Source organism: Salvelinus alpinus, chromosome 2 (assembly GCF_045679555.1).
Source record: "Salvelinus alpinus chromosome 2, SLU_Salpinus.1, whole genome shotgun sequence".
Classification (NCBI taxonomy): Eukaryota; Metazoa; Chordata; class Actinopteri; order Salmoniformes; family Salmonidae; genus Salvelinus; species Salvelinus alpinus.
In genome coordinates, this window is record NC_092087.1 from 85,278,497 (window position 1) to 85,305,785 (window position 27,289).

Sequence of the window (27,289 nt, forward strand, 5' to 3'; positions counted from 1 at the left end):
ATGGCTACATTCCAAACACGTTGTTTTCCCCTCGGGGGTATCCCCGTTGAAACCGGATGCAGTTTGATTGCCATCTTAAGGGAGGTCTAATTCCCTAACGTTGGCCCTCGATTTAGCTTGAAGGAGCGAGTGAACAACTTTGGTCACTTGATGGGTTGATATGACCCACAATTCATTGCAAACTGTAGTCACATGTCAAACTCTGGTGGCCGCGAAGTGTCAAATTTAATCAACAACCTGCATGTTTGGTATCTCAGTAAACATGAAGCTAGCTTGCAAATTATATATATATATATATATATATATATATATATATATATATATATATATATATATATTAGTGTTCCTAAATTGGCTTAGTTTCGTAGTGAGGAGTGCAATTCTGAAATGTATTGGAATAAATGACCAAACTATAAAACTAGCTAGCCAGCTATGGGTAACTGTAGCTGGCTACCTGACAGGAGTGCTAGTGTTGGGGATTTTTGAGTACCTATACTGTTTTCGTAGAAGTAGTCAGCAGAATCGATATGGAGTTAACCATTAGTATATGTGTAACCAGAACCTATGTGCAAGCTGGGTCAATACAGGCTTAACCATTCTGGGTCATGTCTGGTCTTGTGAAGGCTATTGGACATGCACATTAGTTAATCATTGATAGTTACCATTAGCCTGGTCTTGTGAAGGCTATTGGACATGCACATTAGTTAATCATTGATAGCCACCATTAGCCTGGTCTTGTGAAGGCTATTGGACATGCACATTAGTTAATCATTGATAGTTACCATTAGCCTGGTCTTGTGAAGGCTATTGGACATGCACATTAGTTAATAATTTACAGGAACCACTAGACATGTACCTGTATTAGGAAGGCACAGTTGAAGTCGGAAGTTCATACTCCGTAGCCAAATACATTTAAACTCAGTTTCACAATTCCTGACACTTAATCCTAGTAAAAATTCCCTGTCTTAGGTCAGTTAGGATCACCACTTTATTTTAAGAATGTGAAATGTTAGAATAATAGTTGAGAGAATGATTTATTTAAGCTTTTATTTCTTTCATCACATTCCCAGTGGGTCAGAAGTTTACACTCACGCTTTTTCAGTTCTGCCCACATTTTCTATAGGATTGAGATCAGGGCTTTGTGATGGCCACTCCAGTACCTTGACTTTGTTGTCCTTAAGCCATTTTGCCACAACTTTGGAAGTATGCTTGGGGTCATTGTCCATTTGGAAGACCAGTTTGCGTCCAAGCATTAACATCCTGACTGATGTCTTGATGTTGTTTCAATATATCCATATAACTTTCCTGCCTCATGATGCCATCTATTTTGTGAAGTGCTCCAGTCCCTCCTGCAGCAAAGCACCCCCAAATCATGATGCTGCCAAAACATGACCCCTGTTCTTCACGGTTGGGATGGAGTTCTTCGTCTTGCAAGCCTCCCCCTTTTTCCTCCAAAACATAACGATGGTCATTATGGCCAAACAATTCTAATTTTGTTTCATCAGACGAAAGGACATTTCTCCAAAATATGATCTTTGTCCCCATGTGCAGTTGCAAACCGTAGTCTGGCTTTTTTATGGCGGTTTTGGAGCAGTGGCTTCTTCCTTGCTGTGCGGCCTTTCAGGTTATGTTGATATAGGACTCATTTTACTGTGGATATAGATACTTTTGTACCTGTTTCCCCCAGCATCTTCGCAAGGTCCTTTGCTGTTCTGGGATTGATTTGCACTTTTCACAAAGTACGTTCATCTCTAGGAGACAGAACGCGTCTACTTCCTGAGCGGTATGACGGCTGCGTGGTCCCATGGTGTTTATACTTGCGTACTATTGTTTGTACAGATGAACGTGGTACCTTCAGTTTGGAAATTGCTCCCAAGGATGAACCAGACTTGTGGAGGTCCACAATTATTTTCTACAGTTTTTGGCTGATTTCTGTTGATTTTCCCATGATGTCAAGCAAAGAGGCATTGAGTTTGAAGGTTGGCCTTGAAATACATCCAAAGGTACACCTTCAACTGACTCAAATTATGTCAATCATCAAGGAACCCACCAGGTACAACCCTAAATCCGTAAACATGGGCACCCTAATAGACATTATCCTGACCAACTTGCCCTCCAAATACACCTCTGCTGTCTTCAATCAAGATCTCAGCGATCACTGCCTCATTGCCTGTATCCGCTACGGGTCCACGGTGAAACGACCACACCTCATCACTGTCAAACTCTCCCTAAAACACTTCTGCGAGCAGGCCTTTCTAATCGACCTGGCCCGGGTACCCTGGAAGGATATTGACCTCATCCCGTCAGTTGAGGATGCTTGGTCATTCTTTAAAAGTTACTTCCTCACCATATTAGACAAGCATGCTCTGTTCAAAAAATGCAGAACTAAGAACAGATATAGCCCTTGGTTCACTCCAGACCTGACTGCCCTCGACCAGCACAAAAACATCCTGTGGCGAACTGCAATAGCATCGAAGAGCCCCCGCGATATGCAACTGTTCAGGGAAGTCAGGAACCAATACACGCAGTCAGTCAGGAAAGCAAAGGCCAGCTTTTTCAAGCAGAAATTTGCATCCTGTAGCTCTAACTCCAAAAAGTTCTGGGATACTGTAAATTCCATGGAGAACAAGAGCACCTCCTCCCAGCTGCCCACTGCACTGAGGCTAGGCAACACGGTCACCACCGATAAATCCGTGATAATCGAAAACTTCAACAAGCATTTCTCAACGGCTGGCCATGCCTTCCTCCTGGCGACTCCAACCTTGGCCAACAGCCCCGCCCCCGTCTTCATCGACCTGGCCAAGGCTTTCGACTCTGTCAATCACTATATTCTTATCGGCAGACTCAGTAGCCTCGGTTTTTCTACTGACTGCCTTGCCTGGTTCACCAACTACTTTGCAGACAGAGTTCAGTGTGTCAAATCGGAGGGCATGCTGTCCGGTCCTCTGGCAGTCTCTATGGGGGTACCTCAGGGATCAATTCTCGGGCCGAATCTTTTCTCTGTATATATCAATGATGTTGCTCTTGCTGCGGGCAATTCCCTGATCCACCTCTACGCAGACGACACTATTCTGTATACTTCTGGCCCTTCCTTGGACACTGTGCTATTTAACATCCAAACGAGCTTCAATGCCATACAACACTCCTTCCGTGGCCTCCAACTGCTCTTAAACGCTAGTAAAACCAAATGCATGCTTTTCAACCGTTCGCTGCCTGCACCCGCATGCCCGACTAGCATCACCACCCTGGACGGTTCCGTCCTAGAATATGTGGACATCTATAAGTACCTAGGTGTCTGGCTAGACTGCAAACTCTCCTTCCAGACTCATATCAAACATCTCCAATCCAAAATCAAATCTAGAGTCGGCTTTCTATTTCGCAACAAAGCCTCCTCCACTCACGCCGCCAAACTTACCCTAGTAAAACTGACTATCCTACCGATCCTCGACTTCGGCGATGTCATCTACAAAATAGCTTCCAATACTCTACTCAGCAAACTGGATGCAGTTTATCACAGTGCCATCCGTTTTGTTACTAAAGCACCTTATACGACCCACCACTGCGACCTGTATGCCCTAGTCGGCTGGCCCTCGCCACATGTTCGTCGTCAGACCCACTGGCTCTAGGTCATCTACAAGGCTATGCTAGGTAAAGTGCCGCCTTATCTCAGTTCACTGGTCACGATGGCTACACCCACCCATAGGGCGCGCTCCAGCAGGTGTATCTCACTGATCATCCCTAAAGCCAAAACCTAATTTGGACGCCTTTCCTTCCAGTTCTCTGCTGCCTGCGACTGGAACGAATTGCAACAATCTCTGAAGTTGGAGACTTTTATCTCCCTCAACAACTTTAAACATCTGCTATCCGAGCAGCTAACCGATCGCTGCAGCTGTACATAGTCCATCGGTATATTGCCCACCCAATTTACCTACCTCACCCCCCATACTGCTTTTATTTATTTACTTTTCTGCTCTTTTGCACACCAGTATCTCTACTTGCACATGATCATCTGATGATTTATCACTCCAGTGTTAATCTGCTAAATTGTAATTATTTGATTTATTGCCTACCTCCTCATGCCTTTTGCACACATTGTATATAGATTCTCTTTTTTCTACCATGTTATTGACTTGTTTATTGTTTACTCTATGTGTAACTCTGTGTTGTTGTCTGTTCACACTGCTATGCTTTATCTTGGCCAGGTCGCAGTTGCAAATGAGATCTTGTTCTCAACTAGCCTACCTGGTTAAATAAAGGTGAAATAAAAATTTTTTTTTTTTTAATTAGCCTATCAGAAGCTTCTAAAGCCATGACACAATTTTCTGTAATTTTCCAAGCTGTTTAAAGGCACAGTCAACTTAGTTTATGTAAACTTCTGACCCACTGGAATTGTGATACAGTGAAATAATCTGTCTGTAAACAATTGTTGGAAAAATGACTTGTGTCATGCACAAAGTAGATGTCCTAACCGACTTGCCAAAACTATAGTTTGTTTACAAGAAATTTGTGGAGTGGTTGAAAACGAGTTTTAAAGACTCCAACCTAAGTGTATGTAAACTTTCGACTTCAACTCTATGTTTGTATTAATTAAGTACTATTAGACATGCACCTGTATTAGGTATGTATGTATGTATGGGGCGGCAGGAAGTGTTGGGCCAGTAACCGAAAGATTGCTAGATCGAATCCCCAAGCTGACAAGATAAAAATCTGTCATTCTTTTCCTGAACAAGGCGGTTAACCCACTGTTCATAGGCCGTCATTGTAAATAAGAATGTGTTCTTAACTGACTTGCCTAGTTTAAAAATATTTATATATATTTTTTGTGTGTGTGTGTTAGTACTATGGTGACGCCACCAGTATAATCTAAGATGGGCGTAAATAAGTCAGAAGTGAGACAAAAAGATAATGGTGGTGAAATGTCAAAGGGTATTTTACAGAAAGAGGAGTGACTATGTAAGGATGAAACTGTATTGAAGGAATGTCCTGAGACTGGAAAAGTCAGATGATCCTTGGACCAGCTCGGCTTTGTTAATTTGAAATAAAGTCTATTTGAATTCAGAAGTTCGGGTATCTGAGAAATATTATTGGACCAATATTTCCTTGACACTAGCTAGATACGTTAGCTTACTAGGTACATTTATAGCTTTAGGTTGTTTGTTTTTAAGTTAAACTTCAAGATTTCCACCAAGGACGTTGCCTCACCCATAATCACTCTCCCTCGCTTGGGCAAGGGACATTTTAAGGTACACTCGGATGTAAAACGCAATTCAAGAGCTGAGGGTTTAGGGCTGAGGGTTGTTGAGTTTGAAACGCAGCTGGAAGGCAATCGGGAAGAGGCAAGATCAGGTGGGACCATTATAGCCAATGAGAGGGCAGATAAGCGTGTTCACGAGTTGCCACAATGTCAAACGTCTATATCGTATTTGTATTTATTTAGGGTTAGGCATAAAGTTAGTGTTTAAGGTTAGGGTTAAAATCACATTTAAAAAGATCCATTGTAGAAATGGGTGTGGTTTGTGGTAACTAGTGACGACCAGGCACTACTCCCATAAAAAGTGTTTTTCCCCCCCCCTCAAAGTTGCCGGGATGTGACGTGTCCTACTTTTACCAATACACTCCTAACAACCAACTCATTACGAAAATGTATATTGATCAAATAAGCCAGAAGCCGTATCTTGGGCCCAGTTATCCCTCTTGCTTCTCCTCTTCCGTGTTGTTTGATAGGAAATGACTGGTATGAGATATATGGTGGAAACTCGCCCATTCCCACCAATCCAATGCTCTCTAATTTGAGGGTTGTAGGGAACATTTCAGGTAAAAGGGGAAATTCGAAGGATGCACCCAAATCAGAGGTTCAGACTGAATATTTAATACAATATTTGGTTTAATGATCAACTGTAATACTTCTTGTGGCCAACAGAAATGTTTCTTCACCCTCCAGGAGTCCCCAAGTCGACCGCCTCTCCGTACTTTACTGCTGGTTCTGGTCGACTGCAGGAAAACACCGGGGCAGAGTGGAACTGAGAGAGGAGAAGAGGAACATGGAGATATGATTTCATTAAGTAAAAACAATGGTGTGTGGATTACTCTGCTTCTTTAACAATTAATTGGTTAATTATATATTGATGAAAATATTTGGTAGTCCCCCCAAAAATGTTTGATTTCACCTAATTTTAACATTCTTTCATGAAGAGCACATGTTCAGCTTCATAAAAACATGTTTTCCCATCTCAAGAGGTTATATGAAAATACATATTGTAGGAAGTGCTAATGTGCTAAATAAAGTAACAGCGGACTACTGAGAACAACAAAACCACTAGTTTACAATGGTGAAATAGTCCTTTAAATCAGCCATACATTTGCTCATGACAGGGGTAATGGAAGCTAGTTTTGTTCCACGGGGAGTGAAAATTGAATGCTAGCTCCACAAAAACATTATTCTACCATATCAATTTCTGGGTAAAATGGTTCACTTGCTCAGTTTTCTACAAAAAACACCAGAGAATCAATAAGACTAGAACCAGGAAACCTGCTTTTACTCTATGATTTGACTATTTAATGTTCAATGTTTCTTTTGCCCAAAAATGTAAGGAACAGTTTCACTATATTAAAACATGGGAAGAGCTTAAAATGAGGGGCAGATGTAAATGAATCACTAATTACATGAAATAAATAATGTTCAGAAATGACTGTCAAAGTAACCAAATAACTAGGGCTTTACATGCACACTAATAATTTCCTATGAAACTGATTATGGCAGTAGGCTGAGTTTGGCATTAGTCATGTAAACACCTTACTCTGCTGATCTTAATATGTGTAAGGTCATAACAGAAGGAAGCATACGCCTTTAAAAACACCTGGTTTTCTGAACAATCTTTAGAATGATTAGGACATGAAACACTTTAATCAGAGTTATAGATGTCTATTTAATTTTTGCATGTGCTAACACAAGCAGCGCCAGCTAACTTATTTTGACCGAGTCCAGTGAGTTCAGGAAAAACTGAAAATATGCAGATTAGAAATAGTTTGCACATAAACCTTATTTTTCCGAATTGCTTTAAAAAAAATAACAGTGGCTGTGGTAAAGTTTTTTTTTTTTGTGGCTATTTTCTGCATTTATCAAAGTCCCATCAGCCTGATTTCAGATGTGTCCATGTAAACAGGTTCATTAGAGAAATTGTTCTTTCAAAGCATGTCAACGATTTAAAATGTAATACTGGTGCACAATTTCTACTGGAAAAATATGAAAGGGACGCAAAAGGCCTTAATTACATGGAAGGACCCATCTGTTTATGGACCCATATTTGAAAAACCTAAACTATTCAATGTCTTTGTTTCACAGGGGACATCCCTAATCGTTGCTCTCTTAGTGGGAGGGGCTTATCATCTGGGGAGCCTCAACAACATCATGATGCTGACAAGAAAGAGAAGAGTCTCTCCAGACCAGAACACCTCAAGAAACACCAGCATAGAGGTATAGGGAAGAACCCTCACCACTGCTGCTCTGACTGTGGGAAGAGTTTTGCTAAACAAGACTTGACAATTCATGAGCAAATTCACACTCTAGAGCATGCATCTAAAACCTTAAAATATAATCTGAGAATTCATTCAGGGGAGGGACCTTATAACTGCTTTGATTGTGGGAAATACTTAAATCAGTCAGGAGCCCAGACTAGACACCAACACAAACACACAGGAGAGAAGCCTTATAGCTGTGATCAGTGTGGGAAGAGTTTTACTCAAGATTCCACCCTGACTACACACCAACTCATACACACAGGAGAGAAGCCTTATAGCTGTGTTCAGTGTGGGAAGAGCTTCAATCGTTCAGGATCCCTGACTGTACACCAACGAATACACACAGGAGAGAAGCCTTATAGCTGTGTTCAGTGTGGGTTGAGCTTCAATAAATCAGGAGCCCTGACTAGACACCAACGCATACACACAGGAGAGAAGCCTTATAGATGTGATCAGTGTGGGAAGAGCTTCAATCATTCAGGATACCTGACTATACACCAACGCATACACACAGGAGAGAAGCCTTATAGCTGTGATCAGTGTGGGAAGAGCTTCAATAATTCAGGAAACCTGACTAAACACCAACGCATACACACAGGAGAGAAGCCTTATAGATGTGATCAGTGTGGAAAGAGCTTCAATCAATCAGGACACCTGACTATGCACCAACGCATACACACAGGAGAGAAGCCTTATAACTGTGATCAGTGTGGGAAGCGCTTCAATTATTCAGGATCCCTGACTAGACACCAACGCATACACACAGGAGAGAAGCCTTATAGCTGTGATCAGTGTAGGAAGAGCTTCAATCATTCAGGATCCCTGATTATACACCAACGCATACACACAGGAGAGAAGCCTTATAACTGTGATCAGTGTGGGAAGAGCTTCAATGATTCAGGATACCTGACTATACACCAACGCATACACACAGGAGAGAAGCCTTATAGCTGTGATCAGTGTGGAAAGAGTTTCAATCATTCAAGATCCCTGACTCTACACCAACGCATACACACAGGAGAGAAGCCTTATAGCTGTGATCAGTGTGGGAAGAGTTTTACTCAAGATTCCACCCTGACTACACACCAACTCATACACACAGGAGAGAAGCCTTATAGCTGTGTTCAGTGTGGGAAGAGCTTCAATCGTTCAGGATCCCTGACTGTACACCAACGAATACACACAGGAGAGAAGCCTTATAACTGTGATCAGTGTGGGAAGAGTTTCAGTGACTCAGGATCCCTGACTGTACACCAACGCATACACACAGGAGAGAAGCCTTATAGCTGTGTTCAGTGTGGGTTGAGCTTCAATAAATCAGGAGCCCTGACTAGACACCAACGCATACACACAGGAGAGAAGCCTTATAGATGTGATCATTGTGGGAAGCGCTTCAGTCGATCAGGAACCCTGACTACACACCAACGCATACACACAGAAGAGAAACCTTACTCCTGTCTATGTGGAAAGAGCTTTGCTCATTCAGGGTCACTGAAACAACACCAGAAAGCTCAAACATGTTTTCTTTCATCTCGTTTCTCTCTGGCACCGGTTCCAGATTCCTAAATAACATTTCAATAGAAAACATATTGCAAAGAGTTATGTCTCCCATTCTCTAACAGTTTAAGTCTGATTACCATGGTAAACTGTGTAGCATAATATGCAGCTCTGGATCCCTATGTATCAATCGTCTTGGAGTGGTGTGTGTGTGTGGTGGGGAGGAGGTGTTCAGAGCTGTATCTTATTTTATTATCTCATATTTTCCATTAAATAATGTACAATAAAATGTTTCACCAATAGTAGGGGTATATTCATGTGTGGGGGAAATGTTGTCTGAAGAGAGAGCCTTGAATTGTACATCTTGTCTCATACATCATTGGTTCCTGTAGGTGCTGGGTATAGATGTGAGGGGGAGACAGTCATGATCCCCTCAGACCTTTTGGCAGAATGCCCAGAATATGTTCTATAAGTTACATGCAGGAACCAAACGTTAATGATGAATAATGTAAATCATGCAAATATAACTTGTCTGTGTAAGCAGTATATAAGAGAACTAACGTGACTGCCCCGAAAGAGCTCCCGACCGATGTGTACTATGGTGCATTAAGTTTGTTGCAACTTTTCCAGCTTGCTGAAAGTAAAGAATGATTCATTTAAGTTTGACTGAGTCCTTGGTAGTAATTTCCACGACACATGTATTCAATACAAAAATACATTAAATCCTTTATCTTATGTCGCACTGCATGAGGCAAATGGTGGTCACACCAGATACTGACTACCGTTTTTTTAAGGTATCTGTGACCAACAGATGCATACAGTTGAAGTCAGAAGTTTACATACACCTTAGCCAAATACATTTAAACTCAGTTTTTCACAATTCCTGACATTTAATCTGAGTAATAATTCCCTTTTTTAGTTCATTTAGGTTTAAGTTCATTTATTTTAAGATTGTGAAATGTCAGAATAATAGTAAAGATTAACTTTTATTTCTTTCATCACATACCCAGTGGGTCAGAAGTTTACATACACTCAATTAGTATTTGGTAGCATTGCCTTTAAATTGTTTAACTTTGGTCAAATGTTTCGGGTAGCCTTCCACAAGCTTCCCACAATAAGTTGGGTGAATTTTGGCTCATTCCTCCTGACAGAGCTGGTGTAACTGAGTCAGGTTTGTAGGCCTCCTTGCTTGCATACACTTTTTCAGTTCTGCCCACACATTTTTCTATAGGATTGAGGTCGGGTCTTTGTGATGGCCTCTCCAATACCTTGACTTTTTTGTCCTTAAGCCATTTTGCCACAACTTCAGAAGTATGCTTGGGGTCATTGTCCATTTGGAAAACCCATTTGCGACCAAACTTTAACTTCCTGACTGATGTCTTGAGATGTTGCTTCAAGATATCCACATAATTTCCTTTCCTTATGATGCCATCTATTTTGTGAAGTGCACCAGTCCCTTCTGCAGCAAAGCACCCCCAAAACATGATGTAGCCACCCCCGTGCTTCACGGTTGGGATGGTGTTCTTCGGCTTACAAGCCTCCCCCTTTTTCCTCCAAAGATAATGATGGTCATTATGGCCAAACAGTTCCATTTTTGTTTCATCAGACCAGAGGACATTTCTCCAAAAAGTACGATCTTTGTCCCAATGTGCAGTTGCAAACCGTAGTCTGGCTTTTTTATGGCAGTTTTGGAGCAGTGGCTTCTTCTTTGCTGAGGTGCCTTTGTGGGAGCTAATGTAATATAAATAGGTGTAGTTGCCATGCTGAAGTAGCAAGGACAAAAAGTACATTGGCCATAGGAAGAGAAGATGACACCCAGTACATTTGCTATTTATGAAAAGGGTAACATGCCAAAGAGTACATTAACCAAGGCCATAAGTACATTTATGACAGCTGGACATACTATTGTCAGAAGGACACAGGAAGGAGAATGGTAGCAGAATGACCAACAGGTGAAACATGAGCATGCAATGTATGTATTATTTTTGTATGAAGGGGTCCTGCCACCATTGTAATCTATCCGGAAGCAGATATGGGCATTATTGGGCGTGAACACGCAAAGAACTCAGACTAAAAGATAATGGTGGCAGAAGGACTAAGGGGAGTAACTTAATTTACATATGGTGTTACGGATACAGGTTTCCTGTGTGTGTATTTCTTTTCTCTCCTTCTCCCCTCACAGGTGACACTCATCATTCCCCAATCAGTCGCTAATCAGAAGACACCTGCTCCTTTTCCCTTACCCAATCACAACCCCTTTCCCTTGGTTTAAAAACCCTGTCAGTTGTTTTCTCTGGAGAGCAATCTCTCTCTCAATACCATCTGTCTGTAGATCTCTTGTTTGGTTTTAGCAGCTACATGTCACTTTGTCCGTTATGCTGTGAGTATTGTTTTGGTGTTTGACTATTTGTTCATGGTGGGGAAGGGGGTACTAAGACAAGTTGCCCATAGGCATACACTACCTGTAGGTAAACTTTGTCTAAATAGAACTGGGCGGACCACCCTCTGTGTTTTTGGTTAGTTAGTTAGCTGTTGTTGAAGTAGGCTAGTTTAGGGGTGTTTTTGGATATTTGTTTCTTTCCTTAGGTCCAGCTCAGCCCCTTTTCCTGCCCCCTGTTTACTGTGTGTTTGCAAATAAACCCTGAGTGTTTGACGGTAATTTAGTTGTCTGTGGTTTTTGTTCTCACTGTTACTTTTTCACTGCTATAATTTGCATGAGTTATGTTACGGGTCTCGATACCATCACCCTAGACTGCCCGGGCCAAAAGGGATTCGTAACATAAGGGATGTAGTCATATGCTATATGTGTATAAAAGCAGAGCCAGTGCTCAGGGAAATCGTCTGTTTCGTGGACCAGCACGGCATTTGCTACTTTGTATTAAAGCCTAATTGAATTCACAAGTTCTTGTAAGAGTGACATATATCTGAGGCAATATTCTAGCTGTATGTTCTTAATGTCGTTGTTCAGCCACGACTCGGTGAAACATAAGCTATTAAAAGTTTATGTCCCATTGGTAGGATATACGTGCTTTCAGTTCGTCCCATTTATTTTCCAGCGATTGAGCGTTAGCTAGCAGGACGGAAGGCAAAGGCAGATTAGCCACTTGTCGCCTGATCCTCACAAGGCACCCTGATCTTTCTCCGCAAAATCTCAGTTTCCTTCTCCAGCGAATGATGGGAATCTGGGCCTGGTCGGGTAGTATATCCCTCCCGTCCAACTCATTGAAGAAAACTCTTTGTCTAATCTGAGGTGAGTAATCGCAGTTCTGATGTCCAGAAGCTCTTTTCGGTCATAAGAGACGGTAGCAGCAACATTATGTACAAAACAAGTGAGGAACAACGCGAAAAAAACAACAAAATAGCATGGTTGGTTAAGAGCCGGTAAGACGGCAGCCATCCCCTCCGGTGCCATCACTTCATTTTGATGCAGCACTCCATCACTCTTGTTATTGGTCAAATAGTCCTGATACAGCCTGGAGGTGTGTTTTAGGTCATTGTCCTGTTGAAAAACAAATGATAGTCCCACTAAGCGCAAACCAGCTGGGCTGGCGTATCGCTGTAGAATGCTGTGGTAGCCATGCTGGTTAAGTGTACCTTGAATTCTAAATAAAATACCGACAATGTCACCACAAAGCACAAAAGCACCCCCACACCACCTCCTCCATGCTTCATGCTGGGAACCACACATGGGGAGATCATCTGTTCACCAACTCTGTGTCTCACAAAGACACAGAGGTTGGAACCAAAAATCTCAAATGTGGACTCATCAGACCAAAGGACAGATTTCCACCCGTCTAATGTCCATTGCTCGTGTTTCTTGGCCCAAGCAAGTCTCTTATTATTATTGGTGTCCTTTAGTAGTGGTTTCTTTGCAGCAATTCGACCATGAATGCCTGATTCCTCTGAACAGTTAATGTTGAGAGATGTCTGTTAGTTGAACCCTGTGAAGCATGTATTTGGGCTGCAATCTGAGCTGCAGTTAACTCTAATGAACTTACCCTCTTCATGTAACTCTGGGTCTTCCTTTCCTGTGGGGGTCCTCATGAGAGCCAGTTTCATCATAGCGCTTGATGGTTTTTGCGACTGCACTTGAAGAAACTCAAAGTTCTTGACATTTTCCGTATTGACTGACCTTCATGACTTAAAGTAATGATGGACTGTTGTTTCCCTTTGCTTATTTGAGCTGTTCTTTCCATAATATGGACTTGGGTCTTTTACCAAATTGGGCTATGTTCTGTATACCACCCCTACCTTGTCACAACACAACTGGAAACCAAAAGGGTTCTACCTGGAACCCAAAAGGGTTCTCCTATGTGGACAGCTGAAGAACCCATTTGGAATCCTTTTTTCTAAGAGACTACCCTGCATGTGTCACAGGTGTAACCAAGGTCTTATAATGAGTGACATCCTCCTCGCCTCCTCCATGGAGGCTACACTGTTGCTCCTGGCAACGGCTCAAGGTTCTGAGCACGGTCGCTAGGCGACGGTCCAGGGCGGACAGGTGCAGCTCGTGGAGGGGCCACAGAGAATAGATGATCATGGACAAGAGAGTTCTTCATGACATCACAGACTGTACGGGGCAGGGAGAGAAGACACAGACAGATGCAGGAGGGTGGAACGACAGATCCTAGAGAAGGAGAAAGAGAGAGAAATTTAGTGAAAGTTGAGAAAGAAAAATAATATTTTTCATGTATCATGTTCTCTCCTCTAGCTGAGTATATATATTCATGATAACACAACTTATTGCGCCTTAATGTTTAATCATGTACCATGTTTTAGGATTGAGGGTTCATCTTTAGAGGGGCCTCCAAACCTGTGGTCCACACACAGTGTCAATGTTACAATCAGCTAACGTTAGTTAAACTTGTAGTCAGCACACAGTGTCAATGTTACAATCAACTAACGTTAGTTAAACCTGTAGTCAGCACACAGTGTCAATGTTACAATCAACTAACGTTAGTTAAACCTGTAGTCAGCACACAGATAGTGTCAATGTTACAATCAACTAACGTTAGTTAAACCTGTAGTCAGCACACAAATAGTGTCAATGTTACAATCAACTAACTTTTGTTAGCTAGCATTCGAGTGCTGACTGTTCTCAATGATTTGTGCAGTGTAAAAATAAAATTTTGGTAATTGTTGTAGCCTGACTACATGCAGTAGGCTACTGCTTGTCCATGTGTTAGCTAACAGCAAAAAACCCAGACGAGGGAAACTTGAAACCATTCAGGCAGCAGAGATGAGCTTGTCATTAGCTAGCTAACGTTAGCTTTATTGTAGCTATAAAGCGTTATGTTTATTGTTATTTATTTTATTGTATACAAGTTATATACATAGACAGAAGGGAGTTAGTTATAAATACAGTATATTTGTCTGTAGTTTAGAAGAAAGACTTACGCAGTGGTGTAAAGTACTTAAGTAAAAATACTTTAAAGTGTTACTTAAAACTTCTTCTGGCTGCAGGGGGCGTATTGACTAACTTGGAAAACTGTGCCCATTTCAAACGGCCTCGTACTCAATTCTTGCTCGTACAATATGCATATTATTATTACTATTGGATAGAAAACACTCTCTAGTTTCTTAAACCGTTTGAATTATTTCTCTGAGTGAAACAGAACTCCTTCTGCAGCCCACTTCCTGACAGGAAGTGCGTTTCTGAAATCGGAGGTCTCTGTTCAAGAGCTTGCCTATAAATGGGCATGACACGTATTGATATACATACAGGTCATACACCTTCCCCTAGATGTCAAGCGGAAGTGAGAGAAGAAATGAGTGGATTATCTTGCTCTGAAGTGGAATAAATCCTCTTGGAATGACTGGTCCGCCGTTTCCTGTATTTTCGAAAGCGCGAAGTTGAACCTGGAATTGCCTTCTGGAAAACCGTCGTTATAGGCGAATACTATCTCCGGCTTTGATTTTATTTGATACATGTCACAATATCATCGTAAAGTATGTTTTTTCAATATAGGTTTATTAGATTAATGAAATTTATTCGGGACGTTAGGCGTGTTGCGTTGTTTGACTTTGTTCACGAAGGAGAGCTTAGCACCACTTAGCCAGTGCGCTTGCTAATTCAAGAGGGAAAGAAGTCGTTCTTATTCCAAACAACGACGGTTCTGGACAAAGGACTCCTTGTACAACATTCTGATGGAAGACCACCAAAAGTAGGACCCATTTTGGGATGCTATTTCATATATCTGTCGAACTGTGCTATCGGTACCGTTTGCCTTGAAGCAATGCTGTTGTGTGTTAGCTATTGTAGTAAGCTAATATAACGCTATATTGTGTTTTGTAAAACACTTAAAAAATCTGAAATATTTTCTGTATTCACAAGATCTTCGTCTTTCATTTTCTATACACCATATATTTTTCAGAAAAGTTTTATGATGAGTATTTAGATATTTGATGTTGGTGTCTAATTACTCTGGTTGCTTCGGTGCTATTTTTGACGGTAGCTGTGATGGTAGCATCAATGTAAAACTGATTTATACCTCAAATATGCACATTTTTCGAACAAAACATAGATTTATTGTGTAACATGTTATAGGACTGTCATCTGATGAAGTTGTTTCTTGGTTAGTTTGGTTGGATCTTGGTTAGTTAGGTTGGCTTTGTGCATGCTACCTGTGCTGTGAAAAATGTCTGTCCTTTTTTGTATTTGGTGGTGAGCTAACATAAATATACGTGGTGTTTTCGCTGTAAAACATTTTAAAAATCGGACATGTTGGCTGGATTCACAAGATGTTTATCTTTCAAATGCTGTATTGGACTTGTTAATGTGTGAAAGTTAAATATTTCAAAAAAATATATTTTGAATTTCGCGCCCTGCACTTGAGCTGGATGTTGTCATAAGTGTACCGACCTCGGGCTTGCAGCCTGAAGAAGTTTTAAGTCGTTTTTGGGGGGAATCAGTACTTTACTTTAGTATTTATATATTTACAACTTTTACTTTTACTTTTACTTCACTACATTCCTAAAGAAAATGATATACTTAGCAGTACAGAAAATGGTTCAATTCACACACTTATCAAGAGAACATCCCCGGTCATCCCTACTTCCTCTGATCTGGCAGACTCACTAAACACAAATGTTTTGTTTGTAAATTATTTCTGAGTGTTGGAGTGTGCCCCTGCCTATCCGTACATTTTTAAAAACAAGAAAATTGTGCCGTCTGGTTTGCTTAGTATAAGGACATTTTAATTATTCATACTTTTACTTTTAATACTTAAGTATATTTGAGCAATTACATTTATTTTGATAGATAAGTATATTAGAAACCAACTACTTTTAGACTTTTACTCAAGTAGAATTTTACTGGGTGTCTTTCACTTTTACTTGTCATTTTCTATTATGGTATCTTTACTTTGACTCAAGTATGACAATTGGGTTCTTTTTCCACCACTGGACTTACGTTTATTTTTGACAGGAGAATTACTTGTGAATTAGGTTTGACGCACCCATTGCAAAGACTTGCATAAACAGCTCTTTGCCCTATCTGTGCTAGTAGTGTACAGCAGCTGCCATTATAGCAGCAGTGAAAGACCAGAAGTAGTAATTCTCAGACACCCCCTCACGAGAGGCCTATTCAGATAAGGAATTCTTATCACTTTACAAGGTCCCTGTAACACCTAAAGATTTTGCAATTGTTTTAGATGCCATTCCCTCAGGTGTTGCTTTGTTATTCAGGAACGTGTCAAGACCTGGCCTCAGAACCTACCTTCCATTAACCCTGTTGACTCGTCAGTAGGAAAGATTTGTTTCTTTTTTGGTCCATTCAACAACAGAGCGATACGAACCTTGTTTCAGCAGGATATTGTATCATATACCTTATGTCATGCATTATTGGAACGGATTTATTGATAATATCTGTTGAGAAAAAGTTTGGATGTTGCCACACATATACCTACTTGTTAACAAAACTAAGGAAGTTTCCTTTTAAATTATTAATAAATATTATCCTGCTAACCACTATATGAAGAAGTTTAAGGAAAACATCAACTTAAATTGCTCCTTTTTGTAATGACCACCCAGAAACAGTGTTGCATCTTTTTTTGGCATTGTATGCATGTAAGAAAACTGTGGCAAGACATCAGTAGATTTATAATTGAACACATTTATGAAGATCTTACACTATTGTGGAGAGATGTACTGCTTGGATTCTTTACCTACGATAGAAATAACCTGAAACACTTTTATGTAATTAATTTCATTTTTCTTTTGGCCAAATTTCATATTCACAAATGTAAATTTACAAACAAAACCTCATGTTTTCTTACTTACAAAAATAAATTGAACTGTACTTTAAGACAATTAAATACTCTACTAACAAAAAAGCTGTTAGAATAATAAGTGTATGTATGTCCCTTAAGGTCCTTGTGTAATGTGATATTGTACTTCCGTTGTATATTATTTATATAAACTTGTGTTCCCATATGTACTTCCTGTATTGATTTGTTGTTAATAAAAGATACAAAAAAAAAAAAAATGCCCATTCAGATACTCCCTCTTTGCGCATGTGTTCCAAGTTACTGCCAGGCAAGGGTAGACGATAGCAGACTACAGGATTCTTAGCGAAATGCGGTGTTGAACGTTTTCTTGACTTTAATCGAATTGTATAGATCACGTAAAATGTTATCCAGGAACTTTCTGAAGTAATATTAGGCTACATGAGACGTGTATTTGTTTGAACTTAATTCCGTTTTGATATTGAAGTTGATGTTTGATTGCTCTGGTCTAGGGGCGCATCAGTTGCAGCCTTGATAATCGAATTTTCTCTCCGCAAGTCCCAAGTCATTATCTGAACACTACAACAAAGTAGTTAAACTGTACTGTACCCAACAATATTTCATTCCATACAAAGAAACAATAGCTCTCACAATGGATCGGGTAAGTCTGGCTTTAACAGTATAAGTCTGCTGGTTTGTACAAAATGTCCAGGCCTAGTTCTCATAATCTTTGATCCTCCACTTCCTGTGCTCGGTTTAAACGGCTCAACAAAAAATACATCACGGTAAAACTTGTTGGGATTTTTTTTCTTCGTCAAAGTAGCCTACTACTATATCATGTTTAGGAATCTGTGACTATGACCTAATTATTTCTCCTTCCTCCCAAAGTGTTCACATTCCTTTCGAACACATTATCCATTATTTGACCAGATACTCAAGTGGCCGTTCTAACAAAGAAAATAAAGGTTTTCTTAAATGGAAGGCAATCGGTAAAGAGGCAAGATCAGGTGGGACCATTATAGCCAATGAGAGGGCAGACATGGGTGTTTCCACAGCCACAAACGTCTATATCGCATTTTCATTTAGTCAAGGTTCGGGCAAAAAGTCAGATGTGTTGTTAGGGTTGAAATCACATTTTAAAAAGATACATTTTAGAAATGTGCGTGGTTTATGGCTTTGTTTGTGGTAACTAGTGACGTCCAGGCACTACTTCCAAATTATTTTTTTATTTAACCTTTATTTAACCAGGTAGGCCAGTTGAGAACAAGTTGTCATTTACAACTGCTACCTGGCCAAGATAAAGCAAAGCAGTGCGACAAAAACAACAACACAGAGTTACACATGGGATAAACAAAGTACAGTAAATAACAAAATAGAAAATCTGTATACAGTGTGTGCAGATGAAGTAAGGAGGTAAGGCAATAAATAGGCCATAGTGGCGAAGTAATTACAATTTAGCCATTAACACTGGAGTGATAGATGTGCAGTTGAGGATGTGCAATTATAAACACTTGAATAAATACTGGTGTGCAAAAGAGCAGAAAAAAACAAATATGGGGATGAGGTAGGTATTTGGTTGGATGGGCTATTTACAGATTGGCTGTGTACAGCTGCAGTGATCGGTAAGCTGCTCTGACAGCCAATGCTTGAAGTTAGTGAGGGAGATATAAGTCTTCAACTTCAGTGATTTTTGCAATTCGTTCCAGTCATTGGCAGCAGAGAACTGGAAGGAAAGGCGGCCAAATGAGGTGTTGGCTTTGGGGATGACCAGTGAAATATACCTGCTGGAGCGCGTGCTACAGGTGGGTGCTGCTATGGTGACCAGTGACCTGAGATAAGGCGGGGCTTTACCTAGCAGAGACTTGTAGATGACCTGGAGCCAGTGGGTTTGGCGACGAATATGTAGCGAGGACCAGCCAACGAGAGCATGCAGGTCGCAATGGTGGGTAGTATATGGTGCTTTGATGACAAAATGGATGGCACTGTGATAGACTGCATCCAATTTGCTGAGTAGAGTGTTGGAGGCTATGTTGTAAATGACATCGCTAAAGTCAAGAATCGCAGGATAGTCAGTTTTACGAGGGTATGTTTGGCAGCATGAGTGAAGTAGGCTTTGTTGCGAAATAGGTAGCCGATTCTAGATTTAACTTTGGATTGGAGATGCTTAATGTGAGTCTGGACGGAGAGTTTACAGTCTAGCCAGACACCTAGGTATTTATAGTTGTCCACATATTCTAAGTCAAAACCGTCCAGAGTAGTGATGCTAGGCGGGCAGGTGCGGGCAGCGATCGGTTGAAGAGCATGAATTTAGCTTTACTAGCATTTAAAAGCAGTTGGAGGCCACGGAAGGAGTGTTGTATGGCATTGAAGCTCGTTTGGAGGTTAGTTAACACCGTTTCCAAGGAAGGGCCAGATATATACAGAATGGTGTCGTCTGCGTAGAGGTGGATCAGGGAATCACCCGCAGCAAGAGCGACATTGATATATACAGAGAAAAGAGTCGGCACGAGACAACAGGCCCTCCGATTTGACACCCTGAACTCTATCTGAGAGGGGGGCCAGAAGCTGCAGGGGGTGCAGAGCTGTTGGCCGGGGTTGGGGTAGCCAGGTGGAAAGCGTGGCCAGCCGTAGAGAAATGCTTATTGAAATTCTCGATTATCGTGGATTTATCGGTGGTGACGGTGTTTCCTAGCCTCAGTGCAGTGGGCAGCTGAGAGGAGGTGCTCTTATTCTCCATGGATTTAGTGTCCCAGAACATTTTGGAGTTAGTACTGCAGGATGCAAATTTCTGTTTGAAAAAGCTAGCCTTTGCTTTCCTAACTGACTGTTTATATTGGTTCCTGACTTCCCTGAAAAGTGGCCTACTTTTACCAATACACTCCTAATAACCTAATCTTTACGAAATGTATATTCCATCAAATAAGGCAGAAGACAGATTTTGGGCCCAGTTATCTCTCTCGCTTCACCTCTTCCTCGCTGTTTGAAGAGAAATGACTGGTATGAGATATATGGTGGAAACTAGCCCATTCCTCCACCAGCCCAATGCTCTTATATTTGTGTGTTGTAGTGAACGATTGAACATTAAAGGAAAAAGGAGATATTCGAAGGATGCACCCAACTCAGAGGTTTAGACTGAATTAATACAATATTTGGTTTAATATTAATCTATGTTGAATACTTCTTGCGGCCAACAGGACAAATCTAGCCCGTCCCCCTCCACCCTCCCGGAGTCCCCAGGTCAATCGCCTCCCAGTACTTTACTGCTGGATCTGGTCGACTGCAGGAAAACACCAGGGCAGAGTGGAACTGAGAGAGGAGAAGAGGAACATGGAGATTTGATTTCATTAAGTAAGAACCATGGTGTGGATTAGACTACAGTCCGCTTCTGTAACAATTAATTGATGAGTTATATATTGATGAAAATATCTGGTCGTTCCACCCAATTTTAAGAAGTGTACCTTGTTAAAAAAAAAAAAAAGTTTGATTTCACATAATTTCAACATTCTGTCATGTCATAAAGAGCACGTGTTCAACTTAATAAAATACATGTTTTGCCATCTCAAGAGGTTAAATGAAAAATAAATACTATAGTAATAGCCAATGTGTCAAATAAAGTAACAGGGGACTAACCGTAACAGGGGACTAGTGAAAACAACAAAAACACTACATTGTTAAAATAGTCCTTTAAATCAGCCATGAATCTGCTTGTGACCGGGGGAATGGAAGCTAGTATTGTGCAACAGGGAGTAGTAATTGAATGCAATCTTAACAAAAAAAGTTTTTGTTAAAACATTTCTAGCATGTCTGTGTCTGGATAGAAGGGTTGAGATGCTCAGTTTTCCACCACAAAACAGCTGAGAATTGTCAAAAAGAGTAGAACCAGCTCACCTGCTTTTACTCTGATTTGACTATTAGATGTTCAATGTTTCTTATGCAATTCTCCCCCCCCCCCCCCCTTTTTTGAAGAATAGTTTAACCATATTAAAACAAGAGTTCAGTTCATGTAACAGGGTTGACTTTAAAATGAGGCACAGATGTAAATTAATCACTAATTACATGAAATAAATAATGTTCAGAAATGACTGTCAAAGTAACCAAATAACTAGTGCTTTACATGCACACTAATCATTTCCTATTAAACTGATTATGGCAGTAGGCTGAGTTTGGCATTAGTCATGTAAACACCTTACTCTGCTGATCTTAATTGGTGTAAGGTCATAACAGAAGGAAGCATACGCCTTTAAAAACACCTGGTTTTCTGATCAATCTTTAGAATGATTAGGACATGAAACACTTTAATCAGAGTTATAGAGGTGTATTTAATCTGTGTATGTTCTAACAAGCAGCGCCAGCTAACTTCTTTTGACCGAGTCCAGTGAGTTCAGGAAAAACTGAAAGTATGCAGCTTAGAAATAGTTTCACATATAAACTTTTTGTCCAAACTCGTATTCAAATATGCTTCTTTTTCTTTTAAACATGGTTGCTGTTGTAGAAAGTATATTTTGATTGCCAATTTTTAATTTATCAAAGTCCCATCAGGTAGCCTGATTTCAGATGTGTCGATGTAAACAGGTTTATTAGGGAAATTGTTCTTCTTTCCAAGCATGTCAACGTTTAAATAAAACTCCTATACTAATTGACTTCACAATAATCATATTATTCTGCGCTTGTAACCGTACTCAAAATGCTGAAATGTCACTTTAGCAAGTGTTTATTCATATTAAAATTCAGATGAATTGAATTTTCCATGTGTTCTGTATTAAAGGGCACTTTATTTAATATAACAGAGATTTAAAATTGAATTTTGCTGCACAATTATTACTGGAAAATATCTAAGGAACGCAAAAGGCATTCATTTCATGTAACGCCCCATCTGTTTATGGACCCATATTTTACAAAACTCATTCAATATCTTTGTTTCACAGGGGACATCCCTAATCGTTGCTCTCTTAGAGGGAGGGGCTTATCATCTGGGGAGCCTCAACAACATCATGATGCTGACAAGAAAGAGAAGAGTCTCTCCAGACCAGAACACCTCAAGAAACACCAGTATAGAGGTATAGGGAAGAAACCTCACCACAGCTGCTCTGACTGTGGGAAGAGTTTTGCTAAACAGAAGGATTTGAAAATTCATGAGCGGATTCACACCGGAGAGAAACCGTACCACTGCTCTCAGTTTGAGAAGAGTTTCGCTGCATCTAAAACCTTCAAATCTCATCAGAGAATTCATACAGGGGAGAGGCCTTACCCCTGCTTTGATTGTGGGAAATACTTCAATCAATCAGGAGACCTGACTACACACCAGCTCGTACACAAAGGAGAGAAATCTTATAGCTGTGATCAGTGTGGGAAGAGCTTCAATAAATCAGGAGCCCTGACTAGACACCAACGCATACACACAGGAGAGAAGCCTTACAGCTGTGATCAGTGTGGGAAGAGCTTCAATCAATTAGTACATCTGACCACACACCAACACATACACACAGGAGAGAAGCCTTATAGCTGTGATCAATGTGGGAAAAGCTTCAGTAATTCAGGAGCCATGACTAGACACCAACGCATACACACAGGAGAGAAGCCTTATAGCTGTGATCAGTGTGGGAAGAGTTTTGCTCAAAATTTCTCCCTGACTACACACCAGCGAGTACACAGAGGAGTGAAGCCTTATAGCTGTGATCAGTGTGGGAAGAATTTCTGGACGTCAGGACACCTGACTACACACCAGCGAATACACACAGGAGATAAGCCTTATAGCTGTGATCAGTGTGGGAGGAAATTCTATACGGCAGGACACCTAACTACACACCAACGCATACACACAGGAGAGAAGCCTTATAGCTGTGATCAGTGTGGGAAGAGCTTCAATCATTCAGGATCCCTGATTATACACCAACGCATACACACAGGAGAGAAGCCTTATAGCTGTGATCAGTGTGGGAAGAGCTTCAATCATTCAGGAGCCCTGACCACACACCAACGCCTACACACAGGAGAGAAGCCTTATACCTGTGATCAGTGTGGGAAGAGCTTCAATTATTCAGGAAACTTGACTGCACACCAACGCATACACACAGGAGAGAAACCTTATAGCTGTGATCAGTGTGGGAAGAGCTTCAGTCGATCAGGAGACCTGATTACACACCAACGCATACACACAGGGGAGAAGCCTTATAGTTGTGATCAGTGTGGGAAGAGCTTCAATCGATCAGGACCCCTGACTATACACCAACGCATACACACAGGAGAGAAGCCTTATAGCTGTTATCAGTGTGGAAAGAGTTTTGTTCGAGATTCCAATCTGATTGCACACCAACGCATACACACAGGAGAGAAGCCTTATAGCTGTGATCAGTGTGGGAAGAGCTTCAATCAATCATTAGAATTGACTAGACACCAACGCATACACACAGGAGAGAAACCTTATAGCTGTGAGCATTGTGGGAAGAGCTTCAATCAATCAGGAAACCTGACTAAACACCAACGCATACACACAGGAGAGAGACCTTATAGCTGTGATCAGTGTGGGAAGAGTTTTGCTCTAGATTTCACCTTGACTACACACCAGCGAATCCACACTGGAGAGAAACCTTACTCCTGTCTATGTGGAAAGAGCTTTGCTCATTCAGGGTCACTAAAAAAACACAAGGAAGCACAAACATGTTTTCTTTCATCTACCTCCTCTCCGGCACCTGTTCCAGATCCCTCAATACAGTTTCAATAGAAAACATATTGTAAAGAGTCATCCATCTCCCATTCTCTAACAGTTTACTAAGTCTGATTCCCATGGTAACCTGTGTAGATAATATGCAGCTCTGGATCCATATGTATCAAGTGTCTTGGAGTGGTGTGTGTGTGGAGTGGGGTGTTCAGAGCTGTATCTTATTTCAGTAACTCCTGTTATCCATTAAATAATGTAGAATGATGTTTCAAAAATAGGTTCATATTCATGTGTGAGAGAAATGTTGTCTGAAGAGAGAGCCTTGAATTGTACATCTTTCCTCATACAGTCATTGGTTCCTGTTGGTGCTGGGTAGAGATGTGAGGGGGGTCATTACCCCCTCAGACCTTTTGTCAGAAGTCCCAGAATATGTTCTATAATTTAAGATAGGAGACGTTGCCAGTCACATGCATTAACCAATCGTTAATGATGAATTAATTATGAAAAATGTAAATCATGCAAATATAACTTGTCTGTGTAAGCAGTATATAAGAGAACTAACGGGACTGCCCCGAAAGAGCTCCTGACCGACGTGTACTGTGGTGCATTAAGTTTGTTGGATACTCTCCAGCTTGCTGATAATAAAGAATGATTAATTTAAGTTTGACTTTGAGGCCCTGGTGGTAATTTTCAGAAAACATGTATTCAATACAAAAATACATTAAATCTATTGTCTTATGTGAAGGAGATGTGTTGCACTGCATGAGGCAAATGGTGGTCACACCAGATACTGACTACCTTTTTTAAGGGATCCGTGACCAACAGATGCATATCAGTATTCCCAGTCATGTGACATCTATAGATTAGGGCATAATTCATTTATTTCAAATGACTGATTTCTTTATATGAACTTTAACTCAGTAAAATCATGTAAATTGTTGCATGTTGCATTAATATTTTTGTTGAGTGCAATAACACTTGGGTCAGAACTGTTTCAACATGACTTACACCCATCAGAGTATCTGTGCTGTGAAGGGCTTTAACAGTGGAACTGCCCTGCACATATCAACATCCAAGTTATCATGTAGTCTCAGAACCAAACTGGTTTAAAACCTCTCAGCGCACGGTCTAGTTTCCTGAATTTCCGCCTGTCTGACGTGCCCAAGGTAAACTGCCTGTTACTCCGACCCAGAAGCTAGGATATGCATAGAATTGGATAGAAAACACCCTGAAGTCTCTAAAACTGTTAAAATCATGTCTGTGAGTATAACAGAACTGATATAGCAGGCAAAAACCAGAGGAAAATCCATCCAGAATCTTTTTTTAAATTTCGCTCCGAATGACTTCCGCCTCCCAGATTGCAGTTCCTATGGCTTCCACTAGATGTCAACAGTCTTTATACAAGGTTTTAGGCTTGTTTTTCGGAAAAATGAAGAAGTATTTGTAGTCTTTCCAAGGTGAGTGCCAATGCAAAAGTATTCTTTTTGCATGCGTGAACATGGGCGCTCTTCGTTCTTTTCCTTTCCTATTGAACATAGTAATCTCCGTCCGAAATATTATTGTTTATTTAGATATTAGACAACCTGAGGATGGTTAAAAAACATAGTTTGACTTGTTTGTACAAACTTTGCTGGTAACATTTTGGAATCCTTTGTATGCATGTTGGATTATTGAATTCAATGGCGCCAACTAAACGCCGTTTTTGGGATATAAAAGAAGTGCTTTATCGAAAAAAACGACCATTCATTGTGTAGCTGGGACCCTTGGGATTGCAAACAGAGGAAGATCTTCAAAAGTAAGTCATTTATTTTATCTTTATTTGATATTTTGTGATGCCTGTGCTGGTTTGGAAAATATGCTAATGTGAGGAGCTGTCCTCAGACAATCAAATGCTATGCTTTTACCGTAAAGCCTTTTTGAAATCTGACAACGCAGTTCGATTACCAAGATTCTAAACTTTTGAACCATGTAAGACACTTGTATTGTCATGAATGTTTAATATTACGATTTTTTATTTTGAATTTGGCGCTCTGCAATTTCACCGGATGTTGTCGAATTTGATCCCGCTAGCTAAGAGGTTTAAAACAAGAGAAATGTAATGAGGTGCCTAAAATCCTGAGCTCGGTGCCAGAGTATGCAGGTCGTGCTGAGTACCTTGGGACTAAAGAGAAAGACTGCACCTTGAGAAGACCTGAGAGAGATTCAACTGAATACAAGTTCAGATTTAAAACACAGAATGCAGAATGGGGTACAGCTTCCATGGAACAACTGACTGTAACAATATACTGTTGAAGTCGGAAGTTTACATACACTTAGGTTGGAGTGATTAAAACTCATTTTTAAACCACTCCACAAATTTCTTGTTAACAAACTATAGTTTTGGCAAGTCGGTTAGGACATCTACTTTGTGCATGACACAAGTAATTTTTCCAACAATTGTTTACAGACAGATTTTACTTACTGTATCACAAATCCAGTGGGTCAGAATTTTACATACACTAAGTTGACTGTGCCCTTAAACAGCTTGGAAAATTCCAGAAAATTATGTTATGGCTTTAGAAGCTTCTGATAGGCAACATGACATCATTTAAGTCAATAAGAGGTGTACCTGTGGATGTATTTCAAGGCCTACGATCAAACTCAGTGCCTCTTTGCTTGACATCATGGGAAACCAAAAGAAATCAGCCAAGACCTCAGAAAAATAAATTGTAGACCTCCACAAGTCTGGTTCATCCTTGAGAGCAATTTCCAAATGCCTGAAGGTACCACATTCATCTGTACAAACAATAGTACGCAAGTATAAACACCATGGGACCATGCAGCGTCATACCGCTCAGGAAGGAGACGCGTTCTGGCTCCTAGAGATGAACGTTCTTTGGTGCTAAAAGTGCAAATCAATCCCAGAACAACAGCAAAGGACCTTGTGAAGATGCTGGAGGGAACAGGTACAAAAGTATCTATGTCCACTGTATAAAACGAGTGCTTTATTGACAAAACCTGAAAGGCCGCTCAGCAAGGAAGAAGTCACTGCTCCAAAACCGCATAAAAAAGCCAGACTACGGTTTGCAACAAAGATCGTACTTTTTGGAGAAATGTCCTCTAGTCTTATGAAACAAAAATAGAACTGTTTGGCCATAATGACCATCGTTATGTTTGGAGTAAAAAGGGGAAGGCTTGCAAGCCGAAGAACACCATCCCAACCATCAAGCACGAGGGTGGCATCATGTTGTGGGGGTGCTTTGCTGCAGGAGGGACTGGTGCACTTCACAAAATAGATGGCATCATGATGTGGGAAATTATGTGGATATATTGAAGCAACATCTCAAGACATCAGTCAGGAAGATAATGCTTGGTTGCAAATGGGTCTTCCAAATGGATAATGACCCCAAGC

The 27,289-nt window shown here is 40.7% G+C and overlaps 1 protein-coding gene across 5 annotated transcripts in view; it reads left to right on the top strand.

The window, feature by feature from the left end:
* The window catches only part of LOC139545058 (zinc finger protein 271-like), a 35,701-nt gene that overhangs the window by 779 nt on the left and 7,633 nt on the right, over nucleotides 1-27,289 (top strand). Inside the window, exons 2-4 of one of the 5 annotated variants that reach the window (XM_071352466.1) lie at nucleotides 5,921-6,074; nucleotides 7,343-7,474; nucleotides 11,198-11,674. The exons of 2 other annotated variants lie outside the window; for them this stretch is intronic. In XM_071352466.1, coding sequence (XP_071208567.1) covers nucleotides 5,921-6,074; nucleotides 7,343-7,474; nucleotides 11,198-11,229 — 318 coding nt within the window. In that variant the 3' untranslated portion in view covers nucleotides 11,230-11,674. Of the gene's footprint in view, nucleotides 1-5,920; nucleotides 6,075-7,342; nucleotides 11,675-27,289 lie in introns of those variants that run through there. 2 more of the 5 variants (XM_071352438.1, XM_071352442.1) reach the window with 2 other exon arrangements.